Source organism: Protomyctophum parallelum (genome assembly GCF_964188405.1).
Source record: "Protomyctophum parallelum genome assembly, chromosome: 2".
Taxonomy (NCBI): Eukaryota; Metazoa; Chordata; class Actinopteri; order Myctophiformes; family Myctophidae; genus Protomyctophum; species Protomyctophum parallelum.
In genome coordinates, this window is record NC_139699.1 from 35662367 (window position 1) to 35676102 (window position 13736).

Sequence of the window (13736 nt, forward strand, 5' to 3'; positions counted from 1 at the left end):
AGACTTGTCTTTCTCTCTCTCTAATTAATATTGTTAACTGCAGTGTGATTTAGTGTGATAATTAATATTTTGTAACTGATATTAACTTAATGCAATTTAACATTAAACATTAATGCAATTTAACATTAAACATTAATAGCAAAGCTACAGTAGTAGCATAATATCGGTTTAGAAATCTAAATGGATTGTCCATCTATGACATTACCACAGTACAGTCCTGTTTTTTCATGATCTATAAATGCACTCAAATATGCATGCTTCCTACACCTTTCAAAGAATGTTTTAAGACCAACTATCAAGTTCATGATTATAATACCGGCAATCTCCATCCTCCCTTCAGCCAGCCGTACCACTCATAGCCAGTTCTCCATTAAAGACGGAGGTTCTTTACACACATACGTATTGCCAACTCCTCATCTTCACTCAGTAACTTTAAACAAAAATTGAGGGCCAGCCAGACGAATCAAGCCTCTCCACTTACTTTTACCATATAATATAGCTTTACTTCTGCATACGCACGCGCACACACACATTCAACTGCACACAAGTGTATTTGTTGTTTGTCATACCTTTGATTTCCGGTAATAGGTTTAACTTACGTGTTTATTATCTTAGGTGAGAACCTTGTATAAGTCTTATATGGGATTCCTTTCTCACCTGCACTTATTTCATTTTTTTGTAACCTTTTTTGTATTTTTATTGTTGTAATAAATACAACTAGTAAAATGTCTCATAGGAGGGATGAGCTGCTGCAGGTTTGTTTGACAGTTGGGTGTCCCACCGGTCTAGAGCAGGGTTCCCAAACTTATTGTGAAATGGCTTTAAAAAAAACAGTGGATAAACAAGCTCACAACACATAATCTGCATTGTTGTGACGTTATAAATCTGCTCTTTTTTATTTATTTATGTTTAAAAAAAATTGAAAATGTTTGACTAATGCCCTACCCAAAATAGGGACACCAGGTTTAAAAGTGACTAAACGGGCACAGTAATCTTATGAATTGATTTAGAAATTCTATACATGTACAGTATATAACTGAGTATTGTTATAGATTATGGGTGTAGCAGTCTGAATCTAATGGTCCATGGAGTGCATCCTCTTTTTGTAACCGTATTGTTAATGCAGCGTCTGTAGCTTTCTCTGTATGATAATATGCATCCAGCTCGTGTTCTTCGTGGTTTTGTCGAGCGTCCACTGCCTACTTGTGTTACTCACTCCTCCTCTGTCCAACCCCAGGTGACCCTAAGAGCTGGCAGAATAAGTCTCTCCCCGGTGACCCCAACTACCTGGTGGGAGCTAACTGTGTGTCCGTGCTCATCGACCACTTCTAAGGACAGGCCAGCAGGTGTGATGTTACTGAATGTCAAACCATGAAGAGGACGACAGAGAGCCACACCACACACTATACTGAATTATGAAGAAGTCCCAGTCAGCCAGTGCTGTGTACTCTACCCATAAAAGACTGCGGATGATGACTGCTGACGCTTATTGTTTCAAGCTGTGCTTTTAAACTCTTCCCTGTTCTGAAGTGTCGATGTAAAATGGAACTCTCAAAAGACTCTTTAACCATTGAAGGAAATGCATGCCCTATGCCAGTGAAGAGTGTGTTTTACATAGCAGATCAATGGGTTTTGAGGCCATACCATTCAAGTAGACATACTTAACAATTCATGTTGCTGTATTTATACTATACAATATATGCATACAGTATATATAGTAGTATATATATCATTGTCAATTTACTAAAATCTCACTTGGAGGAATGGATGAAGGAAATTACCAGTTCACATCAATTACCGGTTGTGTTGCAGCTATAACGTGTGTCTGACTAACGATATACTGTCACAATTTGTTACTTTTCAGTGAGGGAACTTTAATGAAGGTATGAGAATAAAGTGCGGTAGATTGTGTTGAGAATGGCAGGTGATTAAAACCGATGCTGGTAATGTGTGTAAGTACATGTGTCTGCAGCGAGATGTTAGGAAGGTGTTAGTTCCTTGATTCAAAGAAGGTTCGGTCAGAGACTTAACTGGTTCTTCCTGCCATCGCACTCTCCTTTCTTCCTCTGTTGTCTTACAGAAATATCCTGAGTTACACATTTTCACAAATTAAAAGTTACTCTCAGTACTGCAAAAGTGTTGCTGAAATACTTTGATCTGCACCAGTACTGATTCCAGAACTCGACTACCACAACTCTTCTTCCAGCCCGAGGGAGCTCTATGCATGTGCTTTACTCAGGTCCACAAATCTGCTCAGTTGTTTCCTCAAGTCGCTCTCACTTTTTCTCTCGCACTCACACACACAAATAAGCAGCGATGCCTTATCTATAGATTATTCACTTTGTTTCCAGAAGAAAAAACTTAAGTTATGATAAATTATGGAAAATGAAGTTTGTTTTCTTCTGCCATTGTATAAATGAACTTGGGTATAGCACACAAGAACAGTCGATAAAGGTTAGAAGTTTGCTCTCTATCTGCTATGCATATGACTTCAGAAAAAAAGAAGGAATTAAAAAAAAAATAGAAGTGGCTGTATATAAAGCTAGCATATTGCCTTGGTTCTTTGTTTGTAAATGAACTTTTTGTATGTCTTTGTTATTTTGTATAAAACTTAAAGTGGAAAGTGAACATGATTATCTTTGTATTCTGGTTATACCCTTGAGCCTTGGAAATTGTAACCTAACAGTAATGCATCCACCTTTTCTACCAATATATTCACACTATAATGGTCACAAAAGGTCTTTTTATGGTTATTTACAGAACAGCAAAGTGCTTGGTTTAAATGCATTTAAAACATGCTCTTTTTCAAGGGTGTGCTCTGAAAGTGTCCCCCTCATTGATTTGTGATACTGGATGCTGTATTGTGTGCCCTTAAATGTATTTTTGTACTAATAGACAATATATTATGTATGGCACACCAGTACTATTTTATTTTTATTAGATATAACACTGCTTTAATTGAATATTAGCTCTTCACGTGTGGCTGACTTTTTTTCTCTTTTGCGACACAATTTAAAGAATACCACTGTATTAATTAATAAAATCATTTTTAAAGTAGAGGGTCTAAACTAATTGTTTTTGTTATTTGTACTATGCTATTATATTTCTTGAGGGAGCTGTGTTTGTGTTTATTGAGGCTGGGAACCATATTGTCCTGGCCTGTCCATTGTTTGATCTCCTATTATATATCAGGGCAGGGAGAGTGTGACTTTGCTGCAGAATTCCTATTCTTGGACATTGCAGCACTAAGCACACTGTTCCCAGCTTTCGCCGCTAGGCGGTGCTCAAAGCTCTCAAATAGAAAACTGCGCATGGACCAAGGTCAGAAACACCAGCTCAGTGATTTTCCAAATGGGGTCGTTGGTTCTTGAGGTGGTTTGAAAAGTAGCCTATAAGTCTGTCCACGAACGGAATAACGGTAAATAAACAGTTTAAATTATCTAAATAAATACTTCCCGATACGTTTGCTTTAACGGGTCGGGTGGTCAGTGGTGTTTTACGCAGGCCATTCATTTTCTGCTCAAATAAACTTGAACTTTAACACTAACGCCATGATTAAATGATTGATTGAATAAATACTTTATGATATACCGGTACTACAGTCTGCAAGTATAGTAGGCCTACAGTTGGACTATTATAATGGTGCTAAACACACAAATGCCATTGTGGTCCTGGTGCATGTTAAACAATGTTGTGAGTAAATAATTAGCTAATATTTATAATCAATATAGGCTACTCAACAATTGAATACACTTGCAACTAATTAACTCTATAGTTCAATTCAATCCCATTATGAGATGCTTAGTGCATTTTTACAACCGCGGTTATAGGCCTACTTTAAGGCGCATGATAGTTTTGTAGGCCTACTTAGGTTTTGTGGTGTGTAGCCTACGATAGGCTACTTTATCTCTCACACTACTGTGCCTTTTTAGGTGTTTGTTTGGGTGGACTGGACGCTATTGTAAACAAGTGTAATACTTTATGTGTCGTCCACAGTTAACATTTTTTGTATTGAGTTGTGCTTTAAAAATGTAGCCTACTGTAATTCTCAAAACTGTTAATAAATACTTCAATCAATCAAAGGTTCAAATCGATTTATGTCCAATGTATAAATATTGGGCATTATGGAGTCTTGGATGTGTGGTTGTGTGCTCCCTCATTGCGCAGCTGAGCATAGTAAAACGCTGAGTGTCACAGTGAGAGAGGAGAGACCGTACAACAGCAGCGTGCACGCGCGTCTCTCGCGCTCTATCTCTCGCGCACGCACGCACACACACACACACACACACACACACACACACACACACACACACACACACATACATACACACCCCAATGTGTAGGCTATTGGCTGTGTGAGATTTGCTGGCGTCTGTGAAAAACCCAGTCGGTGCCCCCCTCTCGCTCTCTACCGCGGTTTCTTTTTGTTGCTAACACTTTGGACATTCATTTACAATTCACATAATCCATATTCCATATTGGAGGATTTTTATATTATTTCAGCCATTTGGATTTTTGTTTTGACTCATGTTCGAGCAGTAAGAAGCAGCAGCTACTTCATGTAGGAAGGAAGGAAGGAAGGACCACCACGCGTCCCGCAGCATCAACCCACAAGCAGCTACCATCCATCTCCAGCCTGCAGCTAGGCACAAGCATAACAATGGTGCATCGTTGGATGACAGCACAATGATGCGTTTTCCACCGTGACTGGAAGGAATGCGCCGTTTTCCTCGAAGATTTTCCTCGAAAAACATCTTAGTGTTCCTTTTCGACTTAGAATTTTAGCTTTAAAAAAAAAGATTTGTTGAGAGGCAGAGCCGCAGAGGGGGAACATTGTCACCTGGTTCACTTTCTCTCACCTCTCCTCACCGCTGCCGTGCAAAAAGGGACCCAGCGATCACAATTTACATCTCAAATTGAAGTGGTGCATGCACTGGTGGTCTGTAAATCAAATTGTTTAACCTAAACTGATGAAGATGATGGAGACCCTCCAACTGGACAATCTTATCATCAGACAGTGGTCCTAAATTAAAAAATAGCTTAGGCGCGCGCGCAGCAGGCAACAACATACATCTCTCTGTGGGCGAATATAGGGTTCTGGACAACATTGCCTTACAATAACAGCAGCATAACGTGACTCTAGTCTCATTATTTGCTATCGGCCGCCATTCATCCTTGTCATTTGGAGTGACAATGCCGCTGAACGCGTTGCCCCGCAGTGGTGGAGCCACCGGGTCTCTGAGCCCCGCGTCTCTGTCCCGCAGCTTGTCCAGACTGCGGGAGTTCAGGACCAGGACGCGGATCATGCTGGCCCTCGGGGTCTCTCAGATGGTGCTGGGAAGTCTCATCCTGGCCGTCAGCTTCGCAGCGCTGGCTCTCACCACGTCGCCCAGGGTCCGCCACTCGTGCCCCTTCTGGGCAGGATTCTCAGTGAGTAGAGCTACTATACTATTATGTGTCCGGTTTACGATTCAGTGGTTTGTTGTTACACTTGCACTCGTTTATTTAATTATCTATATGACCACATGGACCCAGGCGTATTTGTATACGCCAGGGCAGAGGTACACACATCCGTATACGGGTCCCATTGCAGGCTATACACTACACTAGGATTTGTTTAGCCTACCCTATATGCGGTGGTTCTCAAAGTGGGGTGCGGGGACCCCCAGGGGTCCCGAGGGAGATGCAGTATAATGTGTTGTCTATAGCTTGGCATCTTTAATTACCTAATTCGGCTATTTGAACATCTTTTCTACCAGCTCACAACACAAAACATTTTTTGTAGGATATATATATAGCCTATATATATATATATATATATATATATATATATATATATATATATATAACATATAACACTATCTCTTTTGGAGGTTCCCTGGCATAACATCTTGGGGCCGGGTGTCCTGGCATGGTCCAGGAAATGTTTGAGAACCACTGCTCTATTCCATGATACATCACACCTGAGCACACGAAAAAAGGAAACGTGCTTCAGGTGTAGGCCTATACTTGCTCTTCTCTCAGTGTGAGTTTTCAGATACCGTAGGGCAGGCGGCAGGCCTATTGCAATTACATTTGCTTAAAGGTATATTCAGTGATTTCACTTAATTCAAATATCACTTATTTTTTTGTTTTTTTGTGATAATCCTCTCTACTATAGAGTGTGTTGACCATATAAGGAGTTCCTCCCTGTCCCCAGTTAACCCCTGGGGGTCAAAAAACCTTAGGTTTCGTTTTTGACTCTCTATCCTGATTGGACGAAAGGCTTAGGTCCCAGCCAAAAATGAAACCTAAGGTTTTTTGAGTGAAATCACTGAATATACCTTTAACCATTGTTGGAACTAAGGGAGATCATGTGGTAGCCTATAGGCTACTTTAGTTGGCTATAGCTATATTTGGGGCGACTGTGGCTCAAGGGGTAGAGCAGGTCGTCCAATGATCCATGGGTCGGCGGTTCGAATCCCGGCTCCTCCTGTCTACATGTCGAAATATCCATGGGCAAGACACCGAACCCCAAATTGCTCCCGATGTGCTGGTTGGTACCTTGCATGCATGGCTTCCGCCGCAATCAGTGTGTGAATGGGTGAATGTAATGCACAATCTATGTAAAGCGCCTTGGATAAAGGCGCTATATAAATGCACCATTTACCATTTGGCTGTTGTGGATTTTCACAATTATTAGGCAGTATGCAAGGATTGCAAGCAGCGCAGCATGATCACATGTGGACAATGTTTCGTTTTTTCTTGACTTGAACATTTCATGTTAGTTGTAAATATTGATGACTGCATCTTGCCAGAGACCCAGTCAGTGCATAGAGAGCAGGGCCGCTTCATTAATTATAGAGGCTCTTGGACAGAGAGCAGGGGTGATGGTGATGGGGGGTCTTTTGGCATACAGGCTGTGTGTGTGCGTGTGTGTGTGTGTGTGTGTGTGTGTGTGTGTGTGTGTGTGTGTGTGTGTGTGTGTGTGTGTGTGTTTCATATGAGTAGTAGCTAAACATCTATAAGGTCAACACATCTTTGAGCTACAACTAAGGCTAACTTAAGATGTAGATACAGCCTTTTTGATAGATATTTTAAATTATTTACCAGATATAGATTCATATATGAAATATTCCCAGCTCACTATAAGGAACCCATCCATTATTCTGCACGTAATGTTGTGTTTGCACATTGCTGAGGTTTTGTTTATTGATAATATCGTTGCTGTCCGGTGGAAACCTTGTATGTCCAATACCGTTTTATGATTATTTTAAAAACTATAAATAGCCGATCTACATACAACAAATTTGCGCGATACTCTTGTATGATGAAGTATTACACTTGTTTAATAAAAATCATAAAAAGCTTAAATATGGAGTTAAAAGGAGCCCGACAGCGACAATATGCTGTAGCTGTAATGTTACTGTCCATTGGAGCTTTTATGTATTGATAATCCACACTGCTGTCCTTTTGCTCTCTCTGTCGGCCCACGCATGCAGACACACACACACACACACACACACACACACACACACACACACACACACACACACACACACACACACACACACACACACACGCACACACACACACACACACACACACACATGTACGTGTGTGCATGCTGCTCTGGCTGTTTATAGTACAACGTGTCGGCTGTTTGAATATTATATAGACCTCTCTTTGATGAGCTAGGTCGTGGGTGCTTCTGGTGAGCCCTAGGATAGAGAGCATAATGTTTGTTTCCTTCCAAGCGGGAGCAGTCACATCTCAAACCTTCCTGGCCTCTAAGCCTCCCACACATATCATGCACAGCATACAGTCCACACCAATGACCACAGAACTCAAGCAAACGCTTGAGTAAATGCTTGAGTATTTACATTTTTCACTTCTACTCCTCTCAGAGGTAAAATTTGACTTTTTAAACTTTTTACTGCACTACAGTTGTTTGAAAACATTCTATAATCAAACATCTTTGCTTCTGGAGTTCCCTGGCACAAAAGATTTTAAGGTGGGGGGTCCGCAGCCAAATACACATCAGTTTGGGGTTCCTTGACACAAAAACCTTTGAGAACCACTGGCCTAAACAAACATACGTCCCAGCTTTGTTCTTCACATATGATGCCACACAGACATGTACTGTACACTGACCGATGGACCAAGCTGTACTCCACACCTCGGCAGTAATTCTTCAGCTTGGCGTGCTTGCTGCAATCGCATGCTGTGGTGACAAATGACGAGTCTGCTGAATTGATTATAACACTCCACGCACAGTCTGCTTCACAGGGGGAAGTAGGGAAAAAACAACACTGGAAAATATTATATAGGAGAGATAGAAAAGACAGAGGGACAGTGGGACACAATGACATCTGCAATTCACATCAACAATTCACATCTACAACATCTTAACTCTGTAAGGTCGACCCAAATCTTCAGTGAAAAGCAGTTATAATAAAGTAATATATAGCGCCGCAATTGGTCCTCACTAATAATCACAATTTTCTACTCAGTCTGTGTGTCTCATATAGGGCTGTGGGCAGTTCAGAAACCCATCCACCAGTAGAAATTGCAGGCTTTCTATTCCTGAAAAGTTGCAATGCGAAGCCGTCGTTCTCGCGATAATAAAAAATCACACTTGCCCCTCACTTGTGATGTGAGGTACTTAAGGGCAGTCCATACTGTCTCCGACCATTGAACTTTTCGTCGGAAAGCTCCGGTACAACTACAACATGAACAACTTCAGAAACGCATTCCTCCGAATTTTTGTTCTGAAAGCTGCACTCCCATATGTTGTGGCTCTCCGAACTCTACTTCGGAGAAAAAATAAAAGTCTGATCTTTCCGACGAAAGGTTTGGTGGTCGGAGACAGTATGGACTGCCCTTTATCGTCATACATCAATCACATCACATTCCGTGCTCAGCCAATCCAATCATCACTATGTGGTACACACAAAGCTGCACATAGGAGGGGCTGGTGCCCCTCAAAAATCTGCCTATGTCACTGATGATGTCAAAGGTTTCTGAACTGCCCACAGCCCTCCTATGAGACACAGATCGAGTAGGAAAAAAACTGTGGTATTTTATCATGAACATTAGTGAGGACCAAAACTGCTATGGTCCAATCACAGCTAAGCATAACATGGGTTATATAGACAAACCTCTCCACCAATAGTTTTCCTATATGATAAAAAAATGTTAAAAAAAATAAATGTCATGCACATATTTTTCCAGTGTAGCCTATATGGCAGGCCTTGTTGACGGATTTGGAAGAGAATTTGAAGGTCTGGTTCCAAAAATGAACCCGTATTTAATGTGTAAAATCCATGATATTTTCATTGGAATGAATGAGCCCGGCTGGAAAGTGTCCAAGTGGGAGAGGGGGTGCCCAGCTAAATTAGTTAATAAACCATAAATAAATCTATTTATCCATTTTAAACCGATATTTATATGCAACAGCTATTTAACAAGAAGCAATTTACAATCATGCACATACGGTACCTGCCACAACGCATCGCATTGTGACACGTTGTGAGCCAAGTCTTGGGGCTGGCAGCTAGCCTGCAGGGGCGGTTGTATTTCGTACACCCCAATTTATAATCTACTGTCAAATCACTTGTTTACAGGTCTAAGCAGTGTTCATTTTGTTGACTAAAAGACTAAAAGAATAAGGTTTTTGATATTTAGTCAACTAAGACTAGACTAAGACTAAACAATTTCAGATGACTAAATACAACTAAAACTAAATGGTGTTTTCAAAATGGTCTAAAGAAGTGGGTAAAATTTGTTTTTGCGTAAGCTCTATCATTTTTGTTGTTTGCCCGAAAAAAGAAAAAAAATGTGCAACATTAAATAAGCATGTTTTAAAAAAATACAGTAAATAAAAATAAGGATATCTACTGTGCATAATTCACATAGCATAAGACCACAAGATACACTAATACACGTGTACATGAGGTTAAGCATTAGGTGCAAAAGTGGTAGCACATTGGTAGGTCCACATTGCGGCATGTACAGCATGTGCATGATAGATATAAGGTGCAACCCCCCCCCCCCCCCCCCCCAAACAAAAAAACAAACAAAAACACTTCACAGGTACAAACACATCCATTATGGTAGCAGGGCCTCAGGGAGAGTAAAGTCGGCATAGAGGAACGTATCCACATGCAGGGAGGAAGAACAGCATGTGTTTGGCTGCGAGGCTCTGTGGGCTGGGAGCTATGGGTGTGAGTCATGCCGCTGGCCAGGGCTCAGTAAATAAATGAGGGTTGGAGGCTCTCGGTGCCAGAGGGCCACGGAGGCTGTCAGCCACTGACATGCAGTACAAATCATCCTCCACCTTCCATCTTCATGAATTAAACGGCAGCACCGACAAGCAAAGTGGCAAAGCAATGCATGCCGTACACACGTGCATGCATGCGCAGCACAGTTGCACAGTCACACACACAAGCACTCACCCATCCCCCATCTCTCTCTCTCTCTCTCTTCTCTCTCTCTCTCTCTCTCTCTCTCTCTCTCTCTCTCTCTCTCTCTCTCTCTCTCTGTATTTGTGTTGAACTGAACAGTTGCGAAAATGAAAATGACTGAATGAGTACTGTATTCGGGTACATTATTTCTGTAAAACGGAACCTGAGAATTTTCTCCTCTCCTCCAGAGGAGGCTGTTAATTAGACACAGAGACTTGAGGACTCTAGGACAAATATTGTGTCGTTTATTAGATATTTAACTTTTAAAACTCCACGTACGGTGCGTTGTCCAGCAAATTACGTTCTCCTCCAACATATCCATATCTTGGCTCTGTATAATTGCCCACTCGTTTTATCTTGACTGCCTGTTCCCGCCTGCAGATATTTAAATATATTTGCCCTGGGTCCCGCCGCGGGCGCCGCATGCTCCCGCTCCCAATACAGAAGGGTCCCAGTTCGATCCCGCTCGATTTTTGGCTTGCAGCGACCCCAGTTTGTTTCTTCAGGAACAATAATTTCTAGTATTATTATTTGTCATTATTTCGTTTTGGTACTTTATCCCATTGGCCGGGAACCCCTTTTTCAAGATGGGAACCCATTTTTGGGTTATTTTTTCAGAAAACCTAGATAAGGACTTTTTTAGAATCGATACCAGTCCTAAATGGGTTATTGGGGAACACACACACACACACACACACACACACACACACACACACACACACACACACACACACACACACACACACACACACACACACACACACACACACACACACACATTAACTGTATACAGTATATGATGATTTTGGGTGTGACAGTACAGTGACAGTACAGTACAGTACAGTACAGTAGAGGGACCCCCTGGGGACCCCCACACGGTAACTGTAATTTCTCCACTGTTTCGGACACGGGCGGCTCGCCGGGACCGGCCCAGCCCTTGGGCGTGTTCCTGGGGTTCTTGATGTTCCCGGGACCCCCGGGGACCCCCACATGGGGGTCATTTCTCAACTGTTTCAGACGCGGGGAGGCTCGCCGGAACCGGGCCAGTACCCTAGGCTAGTTCCTGTGGGCCTGGAAGTTCCGGGGACCCCCGGGGACCCCCACACGGTAACTCTGTCATTTCTCAACCGTTTTGACGTGGGGTGGCTCGCCGGAACTGGGCCCGCACCCTGGGTGCGTTCCTGTGGGTCTGGAAGTTCCGGGGACACCCTGGGGACCTCCACACGGAGTTGCACCACTCACTTCACACGGGTGTGATTTTTCAGAGCCAGAGAATGCCAGAGTTGTTTTTTGTTCAAATTTTTCGATTAGTAAATCTGCAAACTACAAATCCAGCGCAGCGATAGTTCATTGAGACACGGAAGGCAGAAGGTTTATTAATCTCCCCTTCATTCTCTATCAGTTACTCAGTAATTAATTCTGTTCCTTTAAATCAGCTGTCTCTCTCCATGTCAACTCCCTTCACTCTCATTGGCTGCTAGCTAACTCACTCACCCCCACATTCAATCAGGTGTTCATTCTGAGCTGAAGTGTTTCAATCAAGTAAAGTTTGTCTGCGTCTAAGTCTCAAGGTAAGTTTGAACAGAGCCAATGAAATGCCACTACATGCTGTTGTCAAACTGTATAGTCTCAACTCTTCTGGTTGTGTGGAACAGTTTTCTGTATTTTGTTTGAAAGACGTATACTAAGTAGGGCCGGGACTAATTGCGATTAATTTAGATTAATTAACTACAGAAAAATTTATCGCGATTAACTACAGATAAATTAATCGCACCTTGTTTTTCACCGCGGAACGTTTCTCACTGGGCGCTTTTTTATAGTACTGAAAACTGGAAATAATAAAAAGTCACCCCATTGTGTGTTGCCTAGAACTGGAGGTCTGACAAAAAACAGTAACAATATGAAGTAAGTACAGCTTTGTGATGTCACTGAGATGTACTTGTTACTGTTACTATTTTTTTTTTCAGACCTCCAGTTCTAGGCAACACAGAATGGGGTGACCTTTTATTATTATTTCCACAACAGGTATATTAATGACAGTAAAATGTTGAAAATGAGTGGTATCCTGTAGTCACTATTCATTGATTCAATGGGATACCAAAAAACATAAAAAAAAAAGGTTTCTCGCTGTTCTCGGGTTGAATATTGATATGCGATTAAAATACGATTAATCTAGATTAATTAACTACAAAGCCTCTGATTAATTAGATTAATTTTTTTAATCGAGTCCCAGCGTGTGTGTGTGTGTGTGTGTGTGTGTGTGTGTGTGTGTGTGCGTGCGTGCGTGCGTGCGTGCGTGCGTGTGTGTGTGAGAGCGCAATTTGCAACACTATTCTTTTTTAAATGAGTTGAATCTAGAGTTGCAATACCCTCCATTAACAGCCCATTGATCCAAATCTAAATTTCAGATCTGCTTGCTTGTATTAAACGACGTTAAACTCACCAACATTGCAGCTGTAGGGCAAGCTTGAATTATCCTCTTTCAATCTGCAAAGCGTTTGTTTCATAAAGACCCACTGTAGTGTAGACATGTGATGGGGGTGCGGTGGCACAGTCGGTACTAGTGCTGTCGCCTCACAGGTAGAAGGTCCTGGGTTTGATTCCAGCTGGGGACGCTGTGGGCGTGTTCTCTCCTCCGTGTCATCAGTGTCCATACCCGAGGTGGGGCTGGTGAATGGTGGAAGCCAGTGCTAAAAATAATTGTGATGTGAATTGTGTCATGTAGTGAGTTTGCTGACCACATTGACCAGATGTAGCCTATGCATGGACTGTGCTGATGTGGGAATGGACCAGGAGGTAGAAAGAGGGGCTCAGTGCTTGATATTTACACAAAATAAGCATCATCAATGTCAGTACATTGATGATGTACTGACATTCAGCAGCGTGCGCTGAACAGCACATTCAACAGCGTGCGCTGTTTCACACTACACACACCCACGACTTGCATAGGCTAGGCAACGCAGCCTGGCAGAGATACGTGCTTTTGCGCCCCTAGTTTGTTGCTGTTAATTGTTACACACATGCATGTGCTCACGCACACATGCATGTGCCCAAACACACACACATGCACACACACAGTTGGGCTTAGGTCTGTGCAGTGTCTGCAGGCTGCAGCTATACGCATCTATCTAGACATTTTCCTGTTGTAATTGTTTCCAGATCTTTGTAGTGCAAGTGTAGTTAGTATGCCTGTGTGTCACAGTGAGGCTGAGCGTGACAGAATACTTGATGCTGCATTTCTTAACAAAAAGCCTGGATCAGGCCGCCAGCAGGTCTGCACACAGACTACTG

General features: G+C 42.2%; 2 protein-coding genes across 8 annotated transcripts in view; both read left to right on the top strand.

Annotated features, from left to right (window-relative positions):
* tjp1a (tight junction protein 1a) overlaps positions 1-3054 on the top strand; it is an 83797-nt gene extending 80743 nt beyond the window's left edge. For all 7 annotated transcript variants that reach the window (XM_083794152.1, XM_083794155.1, XM_083794156.1 and 4 more), the window contains one exon: positions 1238-3054. In XM_083794152.1, coding sequence (XP_083650278.1) covers positions 1238-1332 — 95 coding nt within the window. In that variant the 3' untranslated portion in view covers positions 1333-3054. The remainder of the gene's footprint in view (positions 1-1237) is intronic.
* Positions 3055-5193: 2139 nt separating this feature from the next.
* fam189a1 (family with sequence similarity 189 member A1) overlaps positions 5194-13736 on the top strand; it is a gene marked incomplete at both ends in the record, with an annotated part of 129800 nt that continues 121257 nt past the window's right edge. The window contains one exon of the mRNA XM_083759486.1: positions 5194-5430. Coding sequence (XP_083615612.1) covers positions 5194-5430 — 237 coding nt within the window. The remainder of the gene's footprint in view (positions 5431-13736) is intronic.